Raw genomic sequence first — 24,171 nt, 5'->3', positions numbered from 1 at the left:
TAACCAACTAAGCTACCTAGGTACCCCCAATTTTTTTTTAAAGTGTTATTTATTTATTTTAGAGCGAGTGTGAGCGCAGGATGGGCAGAGGGTGAGGGAGAGAAATAGACTCCCTGCTGAGCAGGGATTTTTTTTTCCCCATGTGGTACTCGATTACATAATCTTGAGATCATTACCTGAGCCCACATCAAGAGTTGGTCACTCAACTAACTGAGCCACTGAGGTGTCCCTCTTTTGGGAATTTTTTAAAAATTTAAGTTCAATTTGATAACATAGTATAACATCCAGACTTTTGAGATTTTTTTTTTTAAATTTTTATTTATTTATGATAGTCACACAGAGACCGAGAGAGAGGCAGAGACACAGGCAGAGGGAGAAGCAGGCTCCATGCACCGGGAGCCCGACGTGGGATTTGATCCCGGGTCTCTAGGATTGCGCCCTGGGCCAAAGGCAGGCGCCAAACCGCTGCGCCACCCAGGGATCCCAGACTTTTGAGATTTTTAAGTTTAGTTGGTCTTGTTAGCTTTCATCTAATACTGTTTTGCAAGTGAATCTGTATTACTGATATTTCTCTATCAGTTCAGTTGTTTATAGTCTAAATGATACATTTAGATTCCTCATTCTTCACAAGTCAGTTTAGTCTGTGTGTAGTGTCCTGTGTTTATTTTTTTCATATATTTTTCTCTTTAAAGTGGTTTAAGGTATTTTTTAGGTGGTGCTATGTGTTTACCATTATTGGTCCCTTCTTTTTCAGATTGTATTTCGTGATTACCATTTAATTAGACCTGGGATTGTTTTGTTTTGTTTTGAATTCTTCACTATTTTACAACAGTCCTGGGGTTGTGATTATGTCTTTATAAAGTTTTGGTTTTGGGAGTGGCTCCGGTGGCTCAGTCAGTTAAGTGTCTAACTTTGCCTCAGGTCATGATCCCAGGACCCTGGGTTGGAGCCCCATCCGGGATCGAGCCCTGTGTGGGGCTCCCGTTCAGTGGAGAGTCTGCTTGTCCCTCACTCTCTGCCCCCCCGCCCCCCGCTTGTGCTGCTTCTGTCTCTCAAATATATAAAATCTTTAAAAAAAAAAAAAAAGGTAAAGTTTTAGTTTGGGTTGTTTCGTCTAAAGAGGAAAAGTATCCTGTATAGTTTCCATTGCTCTTTTGTAAAGATCTCATTTACTCCTTGAAATTCTATGAGAGATTTTTACTCCAGGGAACTGGAGAGAGATTTGGTGCTTGCCCAATATCATAGCGTTATCTAATCAAATAATTGGAACTACAAGTCTGGAACTCTTCCTAATGCAGCAGAGTTTTGTGAAATCCTTTTTAAATGTGCTTTTAAAATAATTTTAGGTTTTCCTTTGCCAACTTGTAGCTTGTTTTGTAGATTTTTGTCTTTGTGGGTGACTTTCCTGGATTCTGGCTACCTCCTATTTTACTTAGTGTTGCAATTCTAAGGAATAGTGGCTAGAAATTGAACCAGAAGGTGATATTGTTGTGTTTAGATTTATTTATTGATATTTAAAATTTTTTGATGGAGAAAATGTGTTAATTTTACTTGCAAAAATCCTAAAATATGGGACGCCTGGGTGGTTCAGCAGCTGAGCCTCTGCCTTTGGCTTAGGGCGTGATCCCAGAGTCCCAGGATCGAGTCCCACATTGGGCTCCCTGCATGGAGCCCACTTCTCTCTCTGCCTGTGTCTCTGCCTCTCATGAAAAAATAAATAAAATCTTAAAAAAAATCCTAAAATATGTGTGTAAATATGTGTATGTTGTAAAATATAAATTGGATTATAGCCCTGTAGTTTTATAACCTGCTCTTCTTTACTTCACCATGGATTTTGGTCTTTCCATATCAGTTTATGTGTTTCTACTATATACTTTAATGGCTACTAGTATTTCATCAATAATGTATTTAATTAATTCCCAACAGATGGATACTGAGGCCGTTTTCTACTTTGTTATAAAAAGTGCTGTTGGGATCCCTGGGTGGCGCAGCAGTTTGGCGCCTGCCTTTGGCTCAGGGCGTGATCCTGGAGACCCGGGATCGAATCCCACGTCGGGCTCCCGGTGCATGGAGCCTGCTTCTCCCTCTGCCTGTGTCTCTGCCTCTCTCTCTCTCTCTCTGTGTGACTATCATAAATAATAAATAAAAAAAAATTTAAAAAAAAGTGCTGTTAACAATCATGCATCCATACACATGTTTTTTCTTCTCTCCTTATCGTAATTTCCTAGAAATAGAATTATTGAGTTAAAGGATAAATATTAATAAAATTCATTATATACCAACACATTATTTTGTGAGAGGTTCTACTGATTTACACTTTTTTTTTTTTTTTTAATTTTTTTTTTTAATTTTTTTTATTTTTACGATAGTCATACAGAGAGAGAGAGAGGCAGAGACACAGGCAGAGGGAGAAGCAGGCTCCATGCACAGGGAGCCTGACGTGGGATTCGATCCCGGGTCTCCAGGATCGCGCCCTGGGCCAAAGGCAGGCGCCAAACCGCTGCGCCACCCAGGGATCCCTACTGATTTACACTTTGATGGTTGGTTTGAGTGCTCATTTCCCATAGCCTCTCCAGTGCTGGTGTAATAATAATAAGGAAAGCTAACAGTATAGCACTTATGATGTGTCATGTAGTGCTGAGTGCTTTCCTTATCTTTATTTAATTCTCTGCCAACATTATGAGATAGGTACTTTTATTATCCCCATTTTACAGGTGAGAGAATGGAGGTAGAGAGTGGTTAAATTACTGAGGCACAGAGCTGATCAAATTAGTGAGGCACAGAGCTGATCAGTGCAGAGCCAGGGTACTGATCTAGGCAGTATTGTCTTAGGGCGGCCTGCCTCTTAGACATCAAATTATAATGCCTGTTCATTTTTCTTTGTTTCATGAAAAAAATTTTAATAGGATTGTTTTATCTGATTTTAAAAATTATGTTTTTTGAGATATAATTCATATAGTATAAAGTTTACCATTTTAAAGTATGTAGTTCAGTGGTTTTTAATATATTCAATAAGTTGTGTAACCATCACTACTGTCTACTGTATAATTATAGAACATTTCCACCACCCCAAAGAGAATTTCCATATCTATTAATAGTCAACCCTAATACTAATCTGCTCCTATCTGCCACAGGTGGCAGCCATATAGACTTTGTGTCTTTATGGATTTACTTATTTTGGACATTTCATATAAATGGAATCATACAATATGTGGCCTTTTGTGCCTGGCTTCATTCACGTATCATAATTTTTTCAGGATTCTTACATGCTATAGCACATATTTATTTTATCTGATTTAAGAAGTAATACAAGTTCATTATAAAACTCAGGCAGTTCAGAGAAATATAGAATGAAGAAGAAAATTCAGATTCTACCAAGGGATAACTGTGCTTCATATTTTTATGTATATACCTTTCAGATTTTTATATATAGACATTAAAAATAGTTTGTGTCATACATTTAAAAAAACCTGCTTTTTAAAAAACTTAATGTGTTATATTAGGAAGTACGGAGATTCTTCATCATTCTTTTTAATAACTGAAATATAACAGTTTATGGATCTGCAAGAGGGAAAGCACGCAGGCTTGCCAAGCTAGTCAGAAAAAGGAGGAGAGAGTTTTCCAGTTTGGAAACTATAATTAGGACTCTGGAAAGGCCCAGAGTACCTTTAATACCTGGCTCAGGATCTGGTTCTTTTCTTCTTTCTGATCCTGTAGTAGACTGTCCTTCCCATCACCTTGCCTGAAGCAGAGGCATTAAGAATTGAGGCAGCAGGGAATGATTGTAGGTGTTGGGTGGAGGATTGACACTTTCAAAATGGTACTTAACAAAGGGTGGTTTGGCAGTAATATGTAGAATGGGATGAAAAATACCAGTCAGATAATTGTGTGGCATATGTGAAATTTCTTTTGTTAAATATAGCTTAGAGAGTTTTAGTCATCTCTATCATTGATACTTTTTAATATTAATGTAAACTACTTTTGGTTTTGTATCATGAAATACTGAGTACAGTTTATTTTCCCTCTTATATTTTTATGGTAGAAGATAACTATCATAATATGGTTAATAAACAAGTTGAAGAGAATTTAATTTCTAATTTATCTCATTTGCTTGGTCTCAAGTCAACATTTACTAAATCTATTATTTGATTTTTACCTGGAAATGTATTTTCAGTGATTTGTGTCATTAGATTGGTCTGGAGAAAGGAAGAAAGAAAATTTTTATTGTATACCTACTTGTTCTAGGCACTGCTGCTTTTTAGTACTCATCTAACCATTACAATATCTAAGGAAGGGAAGATGTTATTATTTTAAAGGTGAAGAACTAGCATATGAACCTGGCCCTTCTCTACATTCAAACTAGTGCTTTGTCCAGAATAGCAGACTCTCTTCTGGGGTTGGGTTTGAAATCACATGGAGTTTTTTTCCCTGTTAAATATAACCAGTATAGAAACTTGAAGAGAGTATCATCCATTGCTCAACTGGTATAAACACAGTCCCTTAACCATTTTTGTTTTTTTCTGGCTGGGTTTTCTTATATGTGTTTTTTTATACATAATCATAGTGCATGTGTATAGTTTTGTCTTCTGCTTTTTCACTTGACATTTATGAACATATTTCCATATTACCACATAATATATACAGCTCTACAGTATTCCTTGGCTGTACCACACCGTTTTCTGGTGTGGGATATTTAAAGTATTTAAATATTTCTACTGTTTACAGTGTAGAGATTGTGGTTTTTCTCAGAGAAATTTTCTCATAAACAGTTGGATACGGGGTCAGGAACATTCTTGCCTTGTTTTGTGAGTGAAACCATCCAGCTGGGGATCCGGTCAGTTTGGATTGGTGTGTTTTTCCAAAAAAGGAAATACTGTTAACATCTAATGTGTATAAACCCATTGAAATGAGGTTATTCTTAAGAAATAAGAACAAGGTAAAGAGTTTGAACATGTCCTGTGGGGAGTCAATAAGGAATCAACTAGAGATGAACTAAAGATGCCCACATGTTGATAAGTACTTCGCATTCATTATAGGACATCCCCCCTGCGGTGCTCTGAGGACTGGAAATGGCAGATGAGATGGCTTTAATGCAGTTGGAGACTGAAGTAGTGCAAGTGGATGAGAATGCTGAGAGAGATGAAGCAAGATGAGAGGGTACAGTGGGATGACTGAGGGCAGAACATTTTTATACCTAGTAGGATCCGCCTTGTCTTGGTGCCTGAAGATTGTTGTAGTTAGTGGTTAATCAAGAAAGTTTTTAAAGTAGACAGTCAAAAAATGTTTTATAAATTCATGCAACATTTTATTTGAACTTAAAAACGTAATATAGATTTATTAAATACTATTTTGTTTTTGTTTTTTTATTTTTTTATTTTTATTTTTAGAGAGAGAACAGGGGGCAGGCAGAGGGAGAGGGAGAGAGAGAATCTTAAGCAGACTTCCCCCAGCATGGAGCCCAACCAGGATCTTGATCTCAAACCCTGAGATCAGAACTTGAGCCACAATCAAGAGTCAGATCCTCAACTGACTGAGCCACTGAGTTGCCCCTATTAAACACTATTTTGAAAGAGGGCCCAGAATTTATCTTTGAGAATAGTTGGGATTTTCCCTTTCTTGAATAAGCATACATTGGTTATAAATTCTAGTTTTAATCCCTTTAGAAGAACTTAAAGACTTGTGGATGCAGAATTGTAGATTTTTCTCTTGCCTATACATAATGCAATAGCATCTCTTTAAAAGCAACTCACCTTAAGTCTTTCTATAGCATTCAGTTTTGTTTTCCTAACAGTTTATTTTATTTATCTATTTTTAAAAAATATTTTATTTATTTATTTATTCATGAGAGACACACACAGAGAGAGAGAGAGGCAGAGACACAGGCAGAGGGAGAAGCAGGCTCCATGCAGGGAGCCCGATGTGGGACTCGATCCCAGGTCTCCAGGATCACACCCTGGGCTGATGGCAGGCTCTAAACCGCTGAGCCACCCGGGGATCCTTTCCTAACAGTTTATTTTCATTCTTATGAAATGTTGAAACTGTGTAATTACAATAACAAACACATGGGCTGGATGAAGCACAAGACAACTCTCCTGGTTGGAGCTAAAATACTTATGAGTCCTCCAGTGAACAAGATGGCCCCTGCAGCAAAGAATTATCTAACCCAAGATGTCAGTAGTGTTGAAGTTGAGAAGCCCTGAGTTCTGTTGTAACATCTTACAAAGTTTTTTCAGTTTTGGCTCTTTACTGGTGTTAGCTCTCTCACAAGATTCCACAGACTGCCTTCTATTTAATGGAGGGGTGGTAGAAAGGTCGTACCATTCTGGAGGGCTAAAGGGTCTCATTTTGAACTGTAGCCTGAACCTAGTTACTGCTGCTGATAGTTGGGGATTTTGGCAGCTCAGGTTCACAGTGAGTAGAGTTCCTTCCTCTTTTTTTTTTTTTTTTAAGATTTTTATTTATTTATTCATGAGAAACACACACACACACACACAGAGAGAGAGAGAGAGAGAGAGACATAGGCAGAGAGAGACATAGGCAGAAGGAGAAGCAGGCTCCATGCAGAGAGCCTGATGTGGGACTCGATCCTGTACTCCAGGATCATGCCCTGGGCCAAAGACAGGCACTCAACCGCTGAGCCATCCTGGCTTCCCAGAGTTCCTTCCTCTTGTGTATATTGTTTCCTAGCTTTGAGATCTTAATAAAAATTGAGATGAATTTTACATTTAGAAAATCGTATGATGGGCACATTTGCAACCAGAACAAAATATTTTTGTTTTGAGCCACCGTTCAGAGTGTTTCTTTGTGTAAAATATTTCTATTTGAAGAATTGAAGTTTGAGGGCCTTTATAATGGCTCATCTGTTTTGCTGAATTTCCATTTTGGGTTCAGGAAGGCAGCTGTGTAATCATACTCATCACTGACAGGTAGTACAGTGCCCTCTTGATGCCTGGTACTATATTAAATACTTGAAAAAAAATAATATTCAGAAGATGATCCCAAAATAGAATTCCTTCTGTATTGAGTTTGAGCTAAGGCATTGGTTTTCAGTTTGTGAGAGAAGTAAGAATATCAGGAAGTCAGATGGTCTTGATAAATTTATCATGTGGATGATGTAGCACCAAATTATTTAAGACTTTTGCTTAGAAGTATTTATCTTAATTAAATTTGTGTGCAATCAATATGTCAGGTTTGTGTTTTATTACATGTATCAGTGATCTGACCAATAAGTGGCTTAAATGATAAGGGCTTTTTTAATTTATACGTTTGTTTATTTCTTATAACAGTTAAGTCTGAATGGGTGAAATCCAGGATAGGTGTGATGATTCTATAATTATTCTCTCTTTCCATATTCTTGCTGTTGTCCTGGTCTACCATCTTTAGCTTGTAGCTTTCATCTTTGTACATGTAAGATGACTACAACCTTGGGCAACGCTTTTACTCTCCAGGCAGGACAGAATGGAAGAATGAAGGAGGAAGGGACAGTGCTTATGTATGAACTGTGATACATTGCAAGGGAGTCTGGGAAATACAGATTATTTAGCTGAGCTTGCTTCCCTGAACAAAATTGAGGTAGTCTATGAAGTAAGAATAGATACAGGGTAGGCAGTTAGCTGTGACTGCCGCAGTACCAAAACAATTTAAAATGTATGTTTATGAGCTTGTGGGATTCGTGATCTTGTGTTCTCATGAAACACTTGGATTTTTTCTATTAATATTCTTTACTTATTTGTGGACCATTAGTTTTGTTGTTAACTAGCAAGGAAGTAATCTCAGATACTGAAGGTTTAAGAAATATGTGAAAGAAAACTCTTAAAATGAGAAAATTCTTTCCATTGACTTTTTTTCCCTTGCAAATGAGAAAATGAAGTTCTTATTTGATTTTAATGAAGGTACACTCTAGGACACCAGTTTTCATAAGGGGCATAATTAGGGAACCACTGATATTAATATTTATGTGTACTATTTATTTGTGTCTACTTTCACTTCTATTATTTTTCTAGATAAGAAAATTCTCTTTTAGTTTTATATGTTGTAGGCAATGAAAACATTCCTTTATTTTTATTTTACCTTTTTAAAGATTTTATTTGAGAGAGAGCAAGAGAGTGCATGTATGCCTGTGCATGAGTGGTGGGGAGGGCAGAGGGAGAAGCAGACACCTGGGAGAAGGAAGCCCCATGTGGGGTAGATCCCAGAACCTCAAGATCATGATCTGAGCTGATGGGAGATGCTAACTGACTGAGTCACCCAGGCGCCCCTAAAACATTCTTTACCTTTTAAATGTTGTTTCTAGGGCAGCCCCAGTGGCTCAGCGGTTTAGCGCCGCCTTCAGCCTAGGGCTTGATCCTGGAGTCCTGGGATCGAGTCCCACATCAGGCTCCCTGCATGGAGCCTGTTTCTCCCTCTGTCTGTGTTTCTGCCTCTCTTTTTCTCTCTGTGTCTCTCATGAGTAAATAAATAAAATCTTAAAAGAATAGTTTTTTTTAAATAAAAAAATTTAAAAAATTGTTTCTAAATTCTGTATAGTGATCCTATATTAGTTTTTAAAAATATTCTATCAGTTTTATAATCAGCCAAAATGTTTTACTAATTTTTCAATGTCAGTGCAAGTCTTGCCATCTTTGACACTGTATATTCTGCTTCAAATCCATTTTTATCTCTATCTCCTACTTATTGAAATTCCTAGAGCAATCATAGCCTGTAGAACAGCATTTTCTCCTTTAGACTTTATTGAATTCATCACTAATTGTTCCATATGTTAGCAAGAATCGTAGACTCCATTATATATTTTTCTGTGTCCCAATTTTTTTAGCATAGTGTTAGATATATAGTAGATAATTGTTTCCTGATCAACTAAATAATCACATTTAACACGTCATACACATGAAAATAGCATACATTTATTAACAGGATAGGCATAAAATAAAACATGACTAATAACCAGCGCAATCAGAATTTCATGACTTTTACCTTTACCTATTAATGTAGGATCTCTAGCTCCCCAAATTACTCCCCCCTAAGTTTATTCTTGGAGTCACCAAAGGGTGTTTGTTTCATGTGGGCTCACTAATGTATTCTGGCCACTACCACATAGCACATCTTTTTCTTCCTGCCATGTTTGCTGCCCCTAAATAGCAGAGGTGTATCTCTGTGCCTGATTATCTCCTTGGCCTTGTGCTGTCCTGCTACATATAATGCTGATGCTGGGGCTGGTGAAGTATCCCATCCTCTATTCTCCCCTGCTATTATACCTTGTGTGGACATCAAAGCAGAACTCTTCATATCTGCTGTTTCAAAGCTTTTAGTGAAAGCTGTTATTTAGTTTCTCATTATGGCTCTTCTGATGATGAACTCTTGGGGCTGGGCTAGGGGAGCAGTCCAAGTGATAGACACCAACCTGTGCATGGGACCACTCCTCCTATTCAAGCTTTGTTTATTGGGCCAAGCTTTTCTGCCTCTCTTTAGTAAGGATGATTATTGTGCCAGAATGTTTCTTAGTACCTCATGCAAACAGATGCTTTGAACAAACTCAGTCTTCAGAGATGTGTGAATCTTAGTGACAGGGATGATTTAGGTTCTAGACTGCAATCCCATCATACTTTTAAAATACAATAGGTACAATACCTTAAAGTATCTCAAGCCCGAGTAGCAAGTCAGAGTAACTCAGAGCAACTCAGAGCATAATCTTGGCCCATAAACAGAATAAAAACTACTTATTCTTATTTTATATGTCTGATTGTATTGGAACCCAGTTTGAACTTTAAGGGTACAAAGAAAAGGAGGAAAAATGTGCTAAATTTTATTTCTTGAGTTGTACAATTATTTTTATTTCTGTGGCCCCTAAAACTGGTTAAGCCTGTAGTTGAACAAAGATATTATGCATTCTTATTCTCTTCCCCAGAGCAGTTCTTTATTAATATTTAGTTAATCTTCCTTAGGTTTCAAGATGTACATATATTAGATAGTAATTGGAACTGGACCTTGTGCAAGTTCCCAGTAGGAATGTAGGTAGATAAAAAAAAAAAAAAAAAGCAAATCCCACACCTAGGATTGAGCCTCAAGTGCTAATGCAAGTCATCAAGGGGAAGAAAGATAAGCAAAAATTGGGAGATATGGGAAACCAAGAGCATAGAGCCTCCATAACCAAATGGCCAAGATGAAAGAATAAAAGGATGATCATCTGTGCCTGAAATAGTTTGTGAAACAGTGAGAACAACAAAATAGCTCTAATAGTTTCCTCCTAAGTTTCAGCTCATGTCTTTTTTTTTTCAAATACCTTAAGTTTCATTTAAGGAAAAGAAAAAAATTTGTAACCTGTAGTTACATAGATGTATACTACACCTAGTTGTGGTATAGTATTTGGTTGAGAGTGGTTTTTCCGATAGGTAATGTTGACTTAACTCCCTTGGGTATTTAGGTACTTGACTGCCAGTACCTCTGAGGGTCAGCTAGGAGGAGTGGGAGACCCAAGACACTGTTGCAGAGCAGTGAGAACAAATGGGGCAAAGAGAGGCAATGAAATGTCACCAGGACAGATGTGACTAAATACAGAACCTTCTTTTTTTAAAAAAATTAAAAAAAAATTATTCATGAGAGACTCACAGAGAGAGGCAGAGACATAGGCAGAGGGAGAAGCAGGCTTCCTGCTGAGAGCTTGATGTGGGACCTCGCCCCAGGACCCAGGATCACAACCTCAACCAAAGGCAGACACTCAACCGCTGAGCCATGCAGGTGTCCCTAGATACAGAACTTTCTTGACTCAGTCCACTGGGTCCTCCTTTGAAATCTAGAACTAGAAAATAACCAGGGATGGGGGACTGCTGGAGAAATGCTCTCTGAGATCTGTTTGCCAAGACCTACCTCATCATGAGCCACAGCTGCAGGAGACCTTGTGCTCTTCCTAGAGTCCCTCAGCTACTGGGTGACGGAGTCAGAACAAACTGAGGCCTTCCTGTCCCTAGTCTCATTTGTTTACCTCTGCAATGGGCTGAGTTTTTAAAATAATCTTTTGTTTTTTGTTTGCTATTGTTGCTGTCATTTTATTGTTTATTGTTTGTTGTTGTATCTCTCATTCCCAATAGGGAGGATATAAAAATTGCTTTATGGTGTTTTCCACTCAATTCTGTGTGATTCTAGAAAGCTTAATTTGATAGATCCAGAGCAGGACCAATGGTCTTGGAGCAGGAACGAAATGACCACAGAATGCTAGTATTGTTGATTGGCTCTGCTTCCCCTGGTAGAGTATAATTAAATTAGTCATTTAAAAATTTTAAGAGTAAGATTTTTAATCTTTTAAATTCTGTGCACATAAATGTTCCATATGTATCTGTATTGTGTGAAATTCAAGTTTACTTTATAAATTCTTTTATAATTTGTTTGTCTAGAGTGAATTATGATCATCTGAAATTTATTTGGGTAGCAAAAGAATTAAAATTTCTTTTAGTTATCCTTATTTGTTCTCCTTAAAAGTAACTTAATCCTTAGAAAAGTAATCTAAGGGAGTGTCTGGCTGGCTCAGCCATAGAGCACACAGCTCTTGATCTGGGGGTCATGAGTTTCAGCCGCATGTTGGATATAGAGATTATTTTTTTAAAAATCTATTAGAAAAATAATCTGTGGGGGATCCCTGGGTGGCGCAGCAGTTTGGCGCCTGCCTTTGGCCCAGGGCGTGATCCTGGAGACCTGGGATCAAATCCCACGTCAGGCTCCCGGTGCATGGAGCCTGCTTCTCCCTCTGCCTGTGTCTCTGCCTCTCTCTCTCCCTGTGTGACTATCATAAATAAATAGAAATTAAAAAAAAAAAAAGAAAAATAATCTGTGGTATTAAGACAATAGTAAGAAGACGGTCTTAAGCTTTTGGCAGGCCAAGTAGAAAAATTCTGTAGATTTACCTTTGAGAATTCTGTGGAATCCTGAAAATTTGAGTTTTATTTTAGTTTGGATTACTGTTAGGCATACTATTCTGCAAGATTCTCCTTGGGGGAATTTTGAACATTTTGTGTCCTATGGGACTTGCTTTTTGTATGTTATGTCATATTATTATACTTGTGAGTGAGGTTATCAACACATTTTAAGTTTTTTTTTTCCTTTTATATATGTACATATATGAAACATTTTTTCCCTTCTTTTTCAGAATTAAATGTGAGGGAGTCTGATGTAAGAGTTTGTGATGAATCGTCATGTAAATATGGAGGAGTCTGTAAAGAAGATGGGGACGGTTTGAAATGTGCATGTCAGTTTCAGGTGAGGAAACTTATTGAACAATTTTACATTTTTAATATTTTATTCTACATTCTTCAAATTAAAAAAGAACCCTGGAAAGAAGTTGGGTTCACAGTCTACTGAGTTTTTTTTGTGGTGAAGTACTATTGATGAAGTACTATTATTTGTACCTTCCATACTTCTTTCCTTGGGTTAAGAGGACAGACTGGCAATAAATAGGTGTGAAGATGCTTTGGAAAAAAATTAAAGTTCTATTCAAATATAAGTTCTAATTTACACTGAAAGGAAATGAATTTCTTATTTAAAATGTTGACATTTTTGGGAGGGCACCTAGGTGGCTCATTTGGTTGAATGTCTATCTCTTAATTTCAGTTCAGGTCATGGGATCAAGCCCCACATGGGATCCATGCATGCTTAGCAGGGAGTCTGACTGAAATTCTCTCTCTCCCTCTCCCTCTGTCTCCCCTCCCCAAAAAGTTTGCATTTTCCCTCCTTTCCTTCTCTTTGTAGTCTTTTTCCTGTTCATTAAATTTTTTAAGTATAGTTGACCCACAATGTTACATTAGTTTCAAGTGTGTATGTAACAGAGGGATTCAAGTTCTTTGTGTGTTATGCTCTTCCCTTCCTTTTTTATTTGCTGCTGTCTCATCTTTTTAGGCCAAAGAATATGGCTGACTTGGTGCCTCAGGGTAGGTCAGGGTTAGAGATAAATTAGACAGGGGAACCTCAAACCAACATCTTTGCTTTTAAGATGCTCTTTTAAGTTGTGATTCTGTTTCTTAAAAAAGCTAAAAAGAAAGGAAATGTGTTACATTCAATTCTTCCTTTTTACTGTAGTGATTAAATTATAATCTGGCTTCAGAATATTGCTCAGGAGAGATGGTCCCTGATTCAGGATTTGAGATGAAACAAAGAAGAAACTGGAATTTTTTCCACTCATGATCTTATTCTAATTGTACCCACCATTTTGGATTTTAAGGGAAGGAAAGGATACAGAGATTAGGGATAAAAGCATAGGACAGTATTTCTAGTAACCCTATCACCTCAGGAAGTTCCTGTATGATCCATTTGAAAAGAGAAGGCATGTTTTCTATCCTTTTCTATGATATTGTAATGAAAATCAAAATTAGAGAGCTTACATATGAAATCTCTTTGAAAACTATAAACTGTCAGAGGAAGAGTAGGGAGTTATACTATTGTCAGGGTAGACAGGCTCTTCTTAGTCAAAAGGGACTTTGCAATCCACTATTTACTCACAATAGTCACCTTTGACATGGCTTTAGCCGACCTTGTGCCCATCCCTACATGGTTACTCATGCAATGAATGTTTTGGCTAGTGTGTTGTGTCTGTCTTCCCTCCCTGCACCCCAAATCCTCTTAAAAGGGATAGCAACTAAAGTGGCTTTCTTTCCTTAAAAGAAGGTATTGGTGTACATAGTGTATATAAGCCCTTGTGGACTTTTACTTTTTTCTGTTCTTCACGTTAGATAATTTCTTATGGTCTGTTTCCCTGATCCTTTCTTCTGTCCTCTCCATTCAGTCCATCCAATGAGTTTTTATTTTCAGATTTTTTTTTTTTGAGAGAGAAGGAGGGATTGGGAGGGGCTGAGGAAGAGGAAGAGGGAGAGAGAGAGAGAGAGAGAGAGAGAGAGAGAGAGAATCTTAAGCAGGCTCCATGCCTGGTGTGGAGCCCAGTGTGTGGGGCTCGATCTCATGACCATAGGATCATAACCTGAGCTGAAACCAAGAGTCAGACACTCAACTGACTACACCACCCAGGCACCCTATAATTTTGATTTCTTGAGATTTCCTGTCTTTTCACTCATTACAGGAATATTTTCCTTGAGCATAGATGCTATTTCTGCTTTTAAATCTTTCCTAATTTGAGCATCTAGGACATCTGAGGGATCATCTCTGTTGATTTCCCATTTGAGAATGGATTATGTTTTTCTTTTTCTTTGTATTAGAGTAATTTTGAATTTATCCTACACATTGTGAATGATATTTTAAGGTGTTTGAATTCTGTTAGATTCCCCTGAAGAGTATTGTCACTTTTGAAACCGTTACGTTGGCTGAACTCAACTGTCGTGGGAAGCAACACAAATATTAGTTCATTGCTTTTAGCCTTAGCTGGGCTACTTGGAGTCAGCCCCATGAGTGGTTTGGGAGTCAGCCAGAAATTTGATCTGAATTTATAAACAGAATCTGGAGTCTCTTCAGACTCTCTCCTTTCTGAGTTTTTCTTTTTAGTGGCTCTGATTGCCCTGAACTCTATCTTTTGTTTTTAATCCAGAAAGATTGTAGATTTATTTTTTTTATTTTTATTTTTTTATTTTTTTTTTTATTTATGATAGTCACACAGGGAGAGAGAGAGAGGCAGAGACACAGGCAGAGGGAGAAGCAGGCTCCATGCACCGGGAGCCCGACGTGGGATTCGATCCCGGGTCTCCAGGATCGCGCCCTGGGCCAAAGGCAGGCGCCAAACCGCTGCGCCACCCAGGGATCCCAAGATTGTAGATTTTTAATCCAGAAAGATTTTTTCTTTTTTTTAAGATTTTATTTATTTATTCATAGAGATGTTTGTTTCTTTTTTTTTTAAAGATTTTATTTATTCATGAAAGACACACAGAGAGAGGCAGAGAGATAGGCAGAGGGAGAAGCAGGCTCACTGCAGGGAGCCCCATGTGGGACTTGATCCTAGGACCCCAGGATCACGACCTAAACCGAAGGCAGACGCTCAACCACTGAGCCACCCAGGCATCCCAGATTGTAGGTTTCTTATTGGTGTTTTAGTCACCCATGTATTGGGAAGACTGAAGCTGTTCCTTCTTCCAACTGTCTTAAATTTCTTTAGGTTAAATTCCTTGCTGTGAAAATTGTTGAGCCAATGGGATGCTCATGTGCAGATAACATTCTTACCAATAGCAACATATCTGACTGCTTGTTTCCCCTTGGCCTCTTGGTAGTGGATTTTGTTAATCCTTTTAAGTTCTGTAAATCAGTAAAACAAAAAAAAAATTAAAAAAATTTCATTTGATTATTAGAGAAGTTGAAAAAGTGCTATATATTTATTGATCATTTATTTGATGAATCAGTATTTCATATTCTTTGCCCATTTTTTGGAGTATTTTCTTTTTCCCTTGTTTGATTTGTAAACATATGTACTTGAGTATATATGTACATATATACAGTACACTATTTGAGTACTTACATGTTGCTTATGAGGAGCATTATATCCATTAACAGTTCTAAATATATATGTACAGGGACGCCTGGATGGCTCAGCAGTTGGGTGTCTGCCTTCAGTTCAGGTTGTGATCCCAGGATCCAGGATCGAGTCCTGCATCAGGCTCCCTATGAGGAGCTTGCTTCTCCCTCTGCCTGTGTCTCTGCCTCTCTCTCTCTCTCATGAATAAATAATCTTTAAAAAAATATATGTATATATGTATAAAAGTCTCTATAACTCATAAACTCTCATGAGAACCTATGATGTAGGTACTGTTTTTATGTTTTTCAAAGAGTAATAAATGTCCATATTAAACAAGTTGAACATTATATAAGAAGATATATAATACAATGAAAAAATGTCTTCCTTTCACTCCAGACTATTGATTACTCTTCTCAAAGGCAACATAAGTTAATTGTATTTCCTTCTAGAAATATTGTGTGTTATATAAGCATATATGGTTGACCCTTGAATAATACAGGCTAGAACTGTGTGGGTCCACTTATACATGGATTTTTTACAGTACTGTAAATGTATTCTCTATTTTAAATGATTTCTTAATAGCATTTTCTTTTCTTTAGCCTACTTTATTGTAAAAATATGATACATAACACATCTAACATACCAAATGTGTGTTAATTGACTGTTTATGTTACTGATAAGGCTTCTGGTCAACAGTAGGTTATTAGGTTATTAGTAGTTAAGATTTTGGGGACTCAAAAGTTATGCATGGGTTTTTGACTGTGCAGGGGTTTGTCATCCCTAACAACAACCTTCATGTTGTTTAAGGGTCAATTGTAGGTGTTTTAATTTCTCAATCAAGTACTAGATCACTCAATAGTATTTACCTTAGAGAGTGTTTTTTTTAAAATAGATTTTATTTATTTATTCATGAGAGACACACAGAGAGAGAGAGGGGGCAGAGACACAGGCAGAGGGAGAAGTAAGGCTCTATGCAGGGAGCCCGATGTGGGACTCGATTGTGGGACTCTAGGATCATGCCCTGGATCGAAGGCACATGTTCAACTGCTGAGCCACCCAGGCGTCCTGACAGTGTTCCTTTATACAGATCATAAAAATGTTAAAAAGATTAGTGTCATTTTCATTTTATTTATAATTTTTGATATAAAGAAGTTTTAAATTTTCATATCATATTTATTTTTGTCTTTATGGTTCTGCTTTTCGTTAATTGAAAGTCTTTCCCTGCAACTCTGAGATTATAAAGAAATAGCCTTTTTGACCTGTTTAATGTATTTGGACAGCTAGAAAATCCTCTCATGATCTGTCTGGATTTCTTGCATTCTTACATGGTGGCAAAGCCAGAAAGAGAAATAAAAGTCAGGAGTTGAGATCACTAGACGTTTATCCAGTGCTTGCTTTGTGCTCAGTGCTAGATGCTGAGGATATAAAGATGTTTGAAGACAAGTTGCTTGCCCTGTAGGAGCAAACTGCCTAAGGGCTTACAGCATGATTTGATCCTGCTGCTGAACGAACCTTCCTTTGACTACTCTGCCTTCTTATAATTTATAAATCTATTCAAGTTAGACTTAGGTTATTGCCAGTTGAAGAAAAATCACCTCATATGTCCATTAAACACTTCTCTGCTGGGCGGTTTGGCAGTATTTTTCAATTCATTTAAAAAACTTGCTTATGATTCAGCATGCTTTTAGTGTTAATATGAGCTTTCTGGCATATAATTTAAACACATTTTAACATCACAGAATTTTAAATAAAGTCTAAAATTGTTTTTTTCAGTCTGCTAATAAGAGCTATTATATCTTACCACATTATATAAACAAAGCTACTTTTATTTTGTAACAGTATAAACGATCAAAATTGCATCTTTCCATTAAAACTTGGGTTATGGGGGTAGCGTAGTTGATTATGCATCCAACTCTTGGTTTCAGCCTTGGTCATGATCTCAGGGTTGTGAGAGTGAGCCCCTCGTTTTGTTCTATGGTCAGCGTGGAGTCTGCTTAAGACTCTCCCTCTCCTTCTTCCCTTCCCACTTGTGCTCTCTGTCTCCAATAAATCTTTATTTTATTTCATTTTATTTTATTTTTTTAAAGATTTTATTTATTCATGAGAGACAGAGAGAGAGAGAGAGAGAGAGGGAGAGAGAGAGAGAGAGAAAGAGGCAGAGACACAGGCAGAGGGAGAAGCAGGCTCCTTGCAGGAGCCCGATGTGGGACTCGATCCCCAGACCAGGACTACGCCCTGAGCCGAAGGCAGATGCTCAACCGCTGAGCTACCGAGGCGTCCCTCCAATAAATCTTTAAAAGAAAAACAAAAACAACAAAAATCTTGGGTTATGTACAATGAGGAGTTCTTATGACTTTTCTCCTATTTTCTTTCTTCCTCTTTGATTTTCTCTTAGAATTCTCTGGATTATGTCTTTTTTCCTGAATTTATCAGTATCTGTTCTTGCTAGGTGTCATGCCCTCTTATAAGATCTTTGTATTAGGGTTCTCCAGAGAAATAGAACCAGTAGGAAATAAATAAATAAATACACACACACATACACACACACACATAGACACACCCAGGATGAGGGGTAAGTGGAGCATGTTTATATTATAAGGGATTGGTTTGCTTGATTATGGAGGCTGAAAAATCTCATAATCTGCTGTCTGTTTGCTGGAGGTTGAGGAAAACTGGTAGTTTAGTTCCAGTCCAAGCCTGAAGGCCTCAGAACCAGGAGAATATGCATGTCCAAAATCAACAGGAAGGGAGACCCAATTCTCCTTTCCCCTGCTTTTTTGTTCTACTTAGGCTCTCAGGGATTGGATGATCCCATCAACATTGGAGAGAGAGCTTACTCAATCCATTGATTCAAATGAAAATTCATCCAGAAACACCCTCATAGAACATCCAGAAATAATGTTTAATCTGGGAACTGTGGGGCCTAGTCAGGTTGGCACATAAAATTGACCATCACAACCTTGTTATTATTTTCTTATTTATTGTATTCAGCACAGTTCCTGACTGTATTAAGAATTTACTGTGACCAGAAATAAATGCTAAAGATGGAGTTCTCTTATTTCTCACAACAACTTTAGTAGGTAGATGCTTATTATAATTACCATTTTACATGTGGGGAAAATGGTGATGATGCTAGTCCACAGTCATATGGATAGTGTGTGGTTTTTCTTGTGTGTGTTTTCTATAGTGTTTACCTTGGGACTTTGCATTCTAGAGGTATTGAATAAATGAATTTTGCTAATAATAAAATGACATTATGGGGCACCTGGGTGTCTCAGTCGGTTAAGTATCTGCCTTCAGCTTAGGTCATGATCCCAGGGTCCTGGCATCTAGCCCCATGTTGGGCTCTCTGCTCTGCTTCTTCCTCTCCTTCTGCCTGCTGCTCCCCCTGCTTTTGTGCGCTCTGTCTCTGTCAAATAAATAAATAAAATCTTAAAAGGAATAAAATGACATTATATAATTAGTGTGTCTTAGCTTATTGCAGACATTGCCAAGAATTTCCCTCTTACCTGTCTCGATTTTTATAGGAAGCAAATGAAGTAGATAGCATGAGATTTTCATTCTCATTTTAATGGTTAGTTGATAGTTATTTTCATTATAAATGTGAAAAAAGATGTGATAAAGTGATAGTTTAAAAAAAACAAATAAAAGAACAAATGATTCTGTAGTGGAAGTATGTCATAATACTATGGTATTACATTCATGAATATGAAGTAAGCTATTAATATTCATGCCTAGTTTTGAGAATTTATTTTTGTTTCTTTTGCAGTGCCATACAAATTACATTCCTGTCTGTGGATCAAATGGGGACACTTATCAAAATGAATGCTTTCTCAGAAGGGCTGCTTGTAAGCACCAGAAAGAGATAACAGTAGTAGCAAGAGGACCATGCTACTCTGGTATGTGCGGTATTTTTCTGAATAAATGTTAGAAATGATTCCACCATGATTTCTAAAAGGAAATTTCCAGTCAGAGGTGTATTCTCAGAACTGCTGTGTGGATCAGATGTGTGGGGAGTGAGGGAGCTCTTCCTTGTTTGCATTTCATGTTGTTGCTTTTTAACCCCAGATGGTCTAATACGTTACTTCTCTTACATTGTTAATGTTTCCTGCCATTTTCGTGGGGACTTTGCTGCGTATCTTTTGCCTTATGGTTTGAATATTAGAACAGGATTTGGTGTGGGAAATGATATCGGATTTGTTTTGTTGATTTTTATTTTCTTGGCATGGGAAAGGGTGGAGAATATCCGTAGAAAGCCATTAGTGGCATTTCAGGATGTGTCTCTTTCCAAGCTTGTCTCTTTTTATATCTTTTCTATTCTGCCTGCCAATCCTTGTCACCTATCTTCCTCCAGTTTTTCTGCATTTCCTTCCTTCTCTTTTCCTTCCTGAATCTGTAGTAGTTAATTTTGGAAGGCACTGATGTAAGTTTCTTACTTGCATTTGTATTTGGGGACAGGGATATAGGTGAAGTATTATAATTAGAATTACTGGATGGAGGTTAGTAGTAAAGGTGTAGACACTTCTTATATACTGTATTTCTTTCCCTATATATTATAGTGCCCATGTTCAGAATTTTTACTGGGGCTCCATTACATAAGCATGAGGGATCTATTGTCCATGTGGTTGATCTCCAACTCCAGGTCCGCTAATACCATGTGAATGAGAGCTCCCCACTCTAAGGTTGGTCCTTGTGGTGTGCCCAGGCTTCACTCTAGGACTGTTGAGTGTGGCCAGCCTTCACCCTAAGATCTGATATGGTCAGCACCCTCCTTAAACATGACATTTCCATTAGGTATGATATAAAATAGATTACCCTTCCAGAAGTTAAGGGCAAAGACCAGACCTGTCTTTGGACAAGGCCATATTCTTTTCCTTATACCAAATAATTAGGTGCTTGGTGAAATGATTGTGTTCTTAGGCCAATAGGCTATCATTTGTTGTGATTCTTATATATTTCTCTAAGTACCTTGTGTTTCACAGACTTGGTTTAGAAACTAAAAAAGAACATAGACCTCTTTATAATTATGTATCCCTTATACCCTTATGAGGAGCATGTATTGAAGACACAAAGTATTTTGATAGGCAGTGAACATTAAACAATAGAAGAAGGTGGTAGATTGGAAAGAGCACTGCACTGGGGTTGAAAGACTTGATGTTAACTCCAGCTCTTATTTACTATATGACCTTGGACAAGTCACTTAGCCCCTCTGAGCCCTAGTTACTTAAATTATTAAATTGGATATCATCTCTTGGGATTGTTAAATGAAGATTGAATGAGTTAAACTGTGAGGTGCTGTATTGATCTCATTAGTTGCTTGGTGGGCCAGTGTTGTTCCTCTCATTTGCTCTTTTTATTGGTCCTGGTCCCTGTGCTAGAAATAACATTCTCCTTTGTTTACTTGAAAACTCCTTTCTTTTGCCTTAAGATTGAGGTTTAGCCTTTTTTCCTCTGAAATTTTTTCTTCTGTGGTATCTCCTGGCAGAGTTTGTTCACACTTTGTGCATATCTCTCTGTATATATCATACTGTATCTCATTTATCTGACACGTGTGCCTCCTGCCGCCAGAGCAGTTGCTTCTCAACAGGAAGGCAATTTGCCTGCTGAGGGAGGTATATCATAGTACCAGGGTTGCATGGAGTTGCATGGATGGGGGAAGACATGTGTGCAATGAAAATATAATCTACAAGAAGAACTCAATCTTATCAGAGTAGTCACAATATTTATTTATTTATTTTTTAGAATTTTAAAGGACACTAAAGGAAGGTATGAGGTATTATATTTATTAAAATTGGGCATGGGTTGAAAACAGATTGTGAGTAACTCATGCACTGGGATTTTCTTACTTATCAATTTATTTGTGGAATTTATCATGTTGCCTAGCACATAATATGTACCCAGCCAATGTACATAGAATAGAAGGAAAAGTTTGGTCATAAAACAATTTTAAATTGAGTTCCTTTCTTTCTTGTCTTTCTTTTTCTGCTCTTCCATTCTTTTCCTCCTTACTCAGATGTAATTATTTATGGTTGATCAATCAAAACTGAGTGCAATTTAAGACTTTATAAAATCCTATGAAGATTTTATAGTGGATATTACAAAAAATATGTATTCTTCTAGTTCCTTCTGTTTCTACCATGTTTTGGGGATTTGATTATTGTCCGAAGTATGTTAAAGGGAAAGGAGTGATATTGTGAAGGGTGTTGTCTCTCACTCTGGGGAACCATTTGAAATATTGGAGTGAGTTCCTGAGCCTGTGTCTCCCTCATCCCCTGAAAATGCTGGGTAAAGTATGTCAGGTTCTTCACTTGCCGTCTCTGCTTTTTTTTCTATACCATGCTGGTGATACTATAGCCTTACTCCCTTTGTAACGTGCTCTGCACCATATGTTGGCCTTTTTAGGATTGATAGGGTAAATACTTGATATTAATTACATTTTAGGCTGACTTCTTGCTGATAATTTTGAGGCAGCCTCTTTAATTTTGTTAATAATGAGTGTCTCACCTACCCTGGTCAGAGTCATTCTGGCTAGGTTTCCTAGAGAAAGCTAATTTTATCAGTAACATGAAAACCTCAATTCTGAAGTTCTTTCCTTTTAAGCCTTTAGGCTTTTTCTTACCTTTTGGCTTTTGGCATTTATCCACAGATTTCATTAAGATTTTTGGAGCAAGACCCAAAGCTCTTTTCCTCCCTTTCTAATAAAAGTAGCTTATTCATTATTCCTCTCAAGCTTTGACAAAATTAAATTTTTTTTTTACCTCTTAAGTGAGTTAATTAAAATTATTTTTATATAGCCATTTACTTTACAGTATTTATTGTCCTTTACTCTGTGCAAGGCACCTGCATGTTTCCTAAACGGGCTACAAAAGTTGTATCAGGTATAGATGAATTTATGTCCAAGAAATTTTTATTTGGAGAAAGACATGGAATAGGTAGATAATAGTAATTTAGTTTAGTTCTAGATCAAAAAAATGAGAAAAACGCTACATGAGAATTGCTATCACAGTTTGATTTTTTTTTAAAGATTTTATCTGTTTATTCATGAGAGACACAGAGAGAGGCAAAGACACAGGCAGAGGGAGAAGCAGGCTCCCTGCAAGGAGCCCGATGTGGGACTTGATCCTGGATCCTGGGATCATGCCTTGTCCCGATACAGTTTGATTTTTTTTTAAACACAAAGTATCTTTTTATTTTTTTTTTAAAAGATTTTATTTATTTATTCATGAGCAACAGAGAGAGAGAGAGGCAGAGACACAGGCAGAGGGAGAAGCAGGCTCCTGCAAGGAGCCCATGTGGGACCTGATCCTGGATCCTGGGATCATGCCCTGTCCTGATACAGTTTGATTTTTTTTTAAACGCAAGGTATCTTTTTTTAAAAAAAGATTTTATTTATTTATTCATGAGTGACAGAGAGAGAGAGAGAAAGAGAGAGAGAGAGAGAGAAGAGAGAGAGGCAGAGACACAGGCAGAGGGAGAAGCAGGCTCCATGCAGGGAACCTGACGTGGGACTCGATCTCGGGTCTCCAGGATCACACCCTGGGCTGCAGGCGGCGCTAAAACACTGCACCACTGGGGCTGCCCCTACAGTTTGATTTTTTAAAAAAGATTTATTTTTTTAAAAAAAGGTGAGCAGTGGGGATAGAGGTAGGGAGGTAGAGGGAGAGAGAGAGAGTCTTGAGCAGACTCCCTAATGAGTGTGGTGCCCAATGCTGGGCTTGATCTCACAACCCTGAGGTCATGACCTGAGCCAAAACCAAGAATGAGATGCTCAACTGACTGGACCACCCAGGCACCTCTTCACAGTTTGACTTTTGATAGGAAATTTTCCTGTTGGGTAAGATAAAATTTTCAATGAAAATGTTTTCCCCCAGTGAAAATATTTCTTTCTTTCTTTCTTTCTTTCTTCTTTCCTTTCTTTCTCTTCTTTCTTTCTTTCTTTCTTTCTTTCTTTCTTCTTTCTTTCTTTCTTTCTTTCTGAAAATATTTCTATTCACTGTTTGTTTTTCTTCTCAGATAATGGCTCTGGATCTGGAGAAGGAGGTGAGTTTCAAGTACCCCTTTAAAGGACATTTGTATTCTGTCATTTTCTGTTTTTAATAGCTTTATTGAGTAAAATTCACGTACCCTACAGTTCACTCATTTAAAATGTACAATTTAGTGGCTTTTAGTATAGTCACAGAGTTATGCATTCACCACCACAGTCAACTTTAGAACATTTTTGTTATTCCAGAAAGAAACTCTTAGCCATCACTCCCAACCCCTCTGTCCACTAACCCTAGGGCACTTTGTTTAATGCAGTTATTTTTCACTAAAGTTTTGTTGACACACAAAGTGGAAATGTTGTACCTCCCATTAAACTGAGATTGCACAAAAATGCCTTCTCCTTGGGGATCATCCCCACAAGTGATTTTGGATTGGACCAAAGTATTGGTAAATCTCTAACCCCTTGCTTACAGATTTTTGCTCATAAGGAATTTTCAAAAGGTACAGGGTTATAAAACTCTGAAATGATTTGTACACGGCAAAGAGAAGGCTAGCAGAGAAACTATAGTGGAATCTATGTTCTTAATTTTATTTTACAAATATATAAATTACTTCTGTTTAAAAAAGTAATGACTGGTAATAGCATTTAACAAGAGTTTATTCTAAATGGTCAGAATTAAGATTGATGATTTCAAGTCTAATGAAGCTGTAATACTGTCAACTGTATGCAAAATAATGCTGGAATTACCGTGGGTATA

At 37.4% G+C, this 24,171-nt stretch overlaps 1 protein-coding gene across 2 annotated transcripts in view; it reads left to right on the top strand.

The window, feature by feature from the left end:
• Positions 1-24,171, top strand: part of TMEFF1 (transmembrane protein with EGF like and two follistatin like domains 1) — a 118,788-nt gene that overhangs the window by 48,717 nt on the left and 45,900 nt on the right. For both annotated transcript variants that reach the window (XM_055302522.1, XM_055302520.1), the window contains exons 2-4: positions 12,134-12,243; positions 19,200-19,329; positions 23,444-23,470. In XM_055302522.1, the coding sequence (XP_055158497.1) occupies positions 12,134-12,243; positions 19,200-19,329; positions 23,444-23,470 (267 nt within the window). The remainder of the gene's footprint in view (positions 1-12,133; positions 12,244-19,199; positions 19,330-23,443; positions 23,471-24,171) is intronic.

This window comes from Nyctereutes procyonoides, unplaced genomic scaffold (assembly GCF_905146905.1).
Source record: "Nyctereutes procyonoides isolate TBG_1078 unplaced genomic scaffold, NYPRO_anot_genome, whole genome shotgun sequence".
NCBI lineage: Eukaryota > Metazoa > Chordata > Mammalia > Carnivora > Canidae > Nyctereutes > Nyctereutes procyonoides.
The sequence above is the reverse complement of the archived record's forward strand: the minus strand, read 5'-3'. Positions and strand labels throughout refer to the sequence as shown.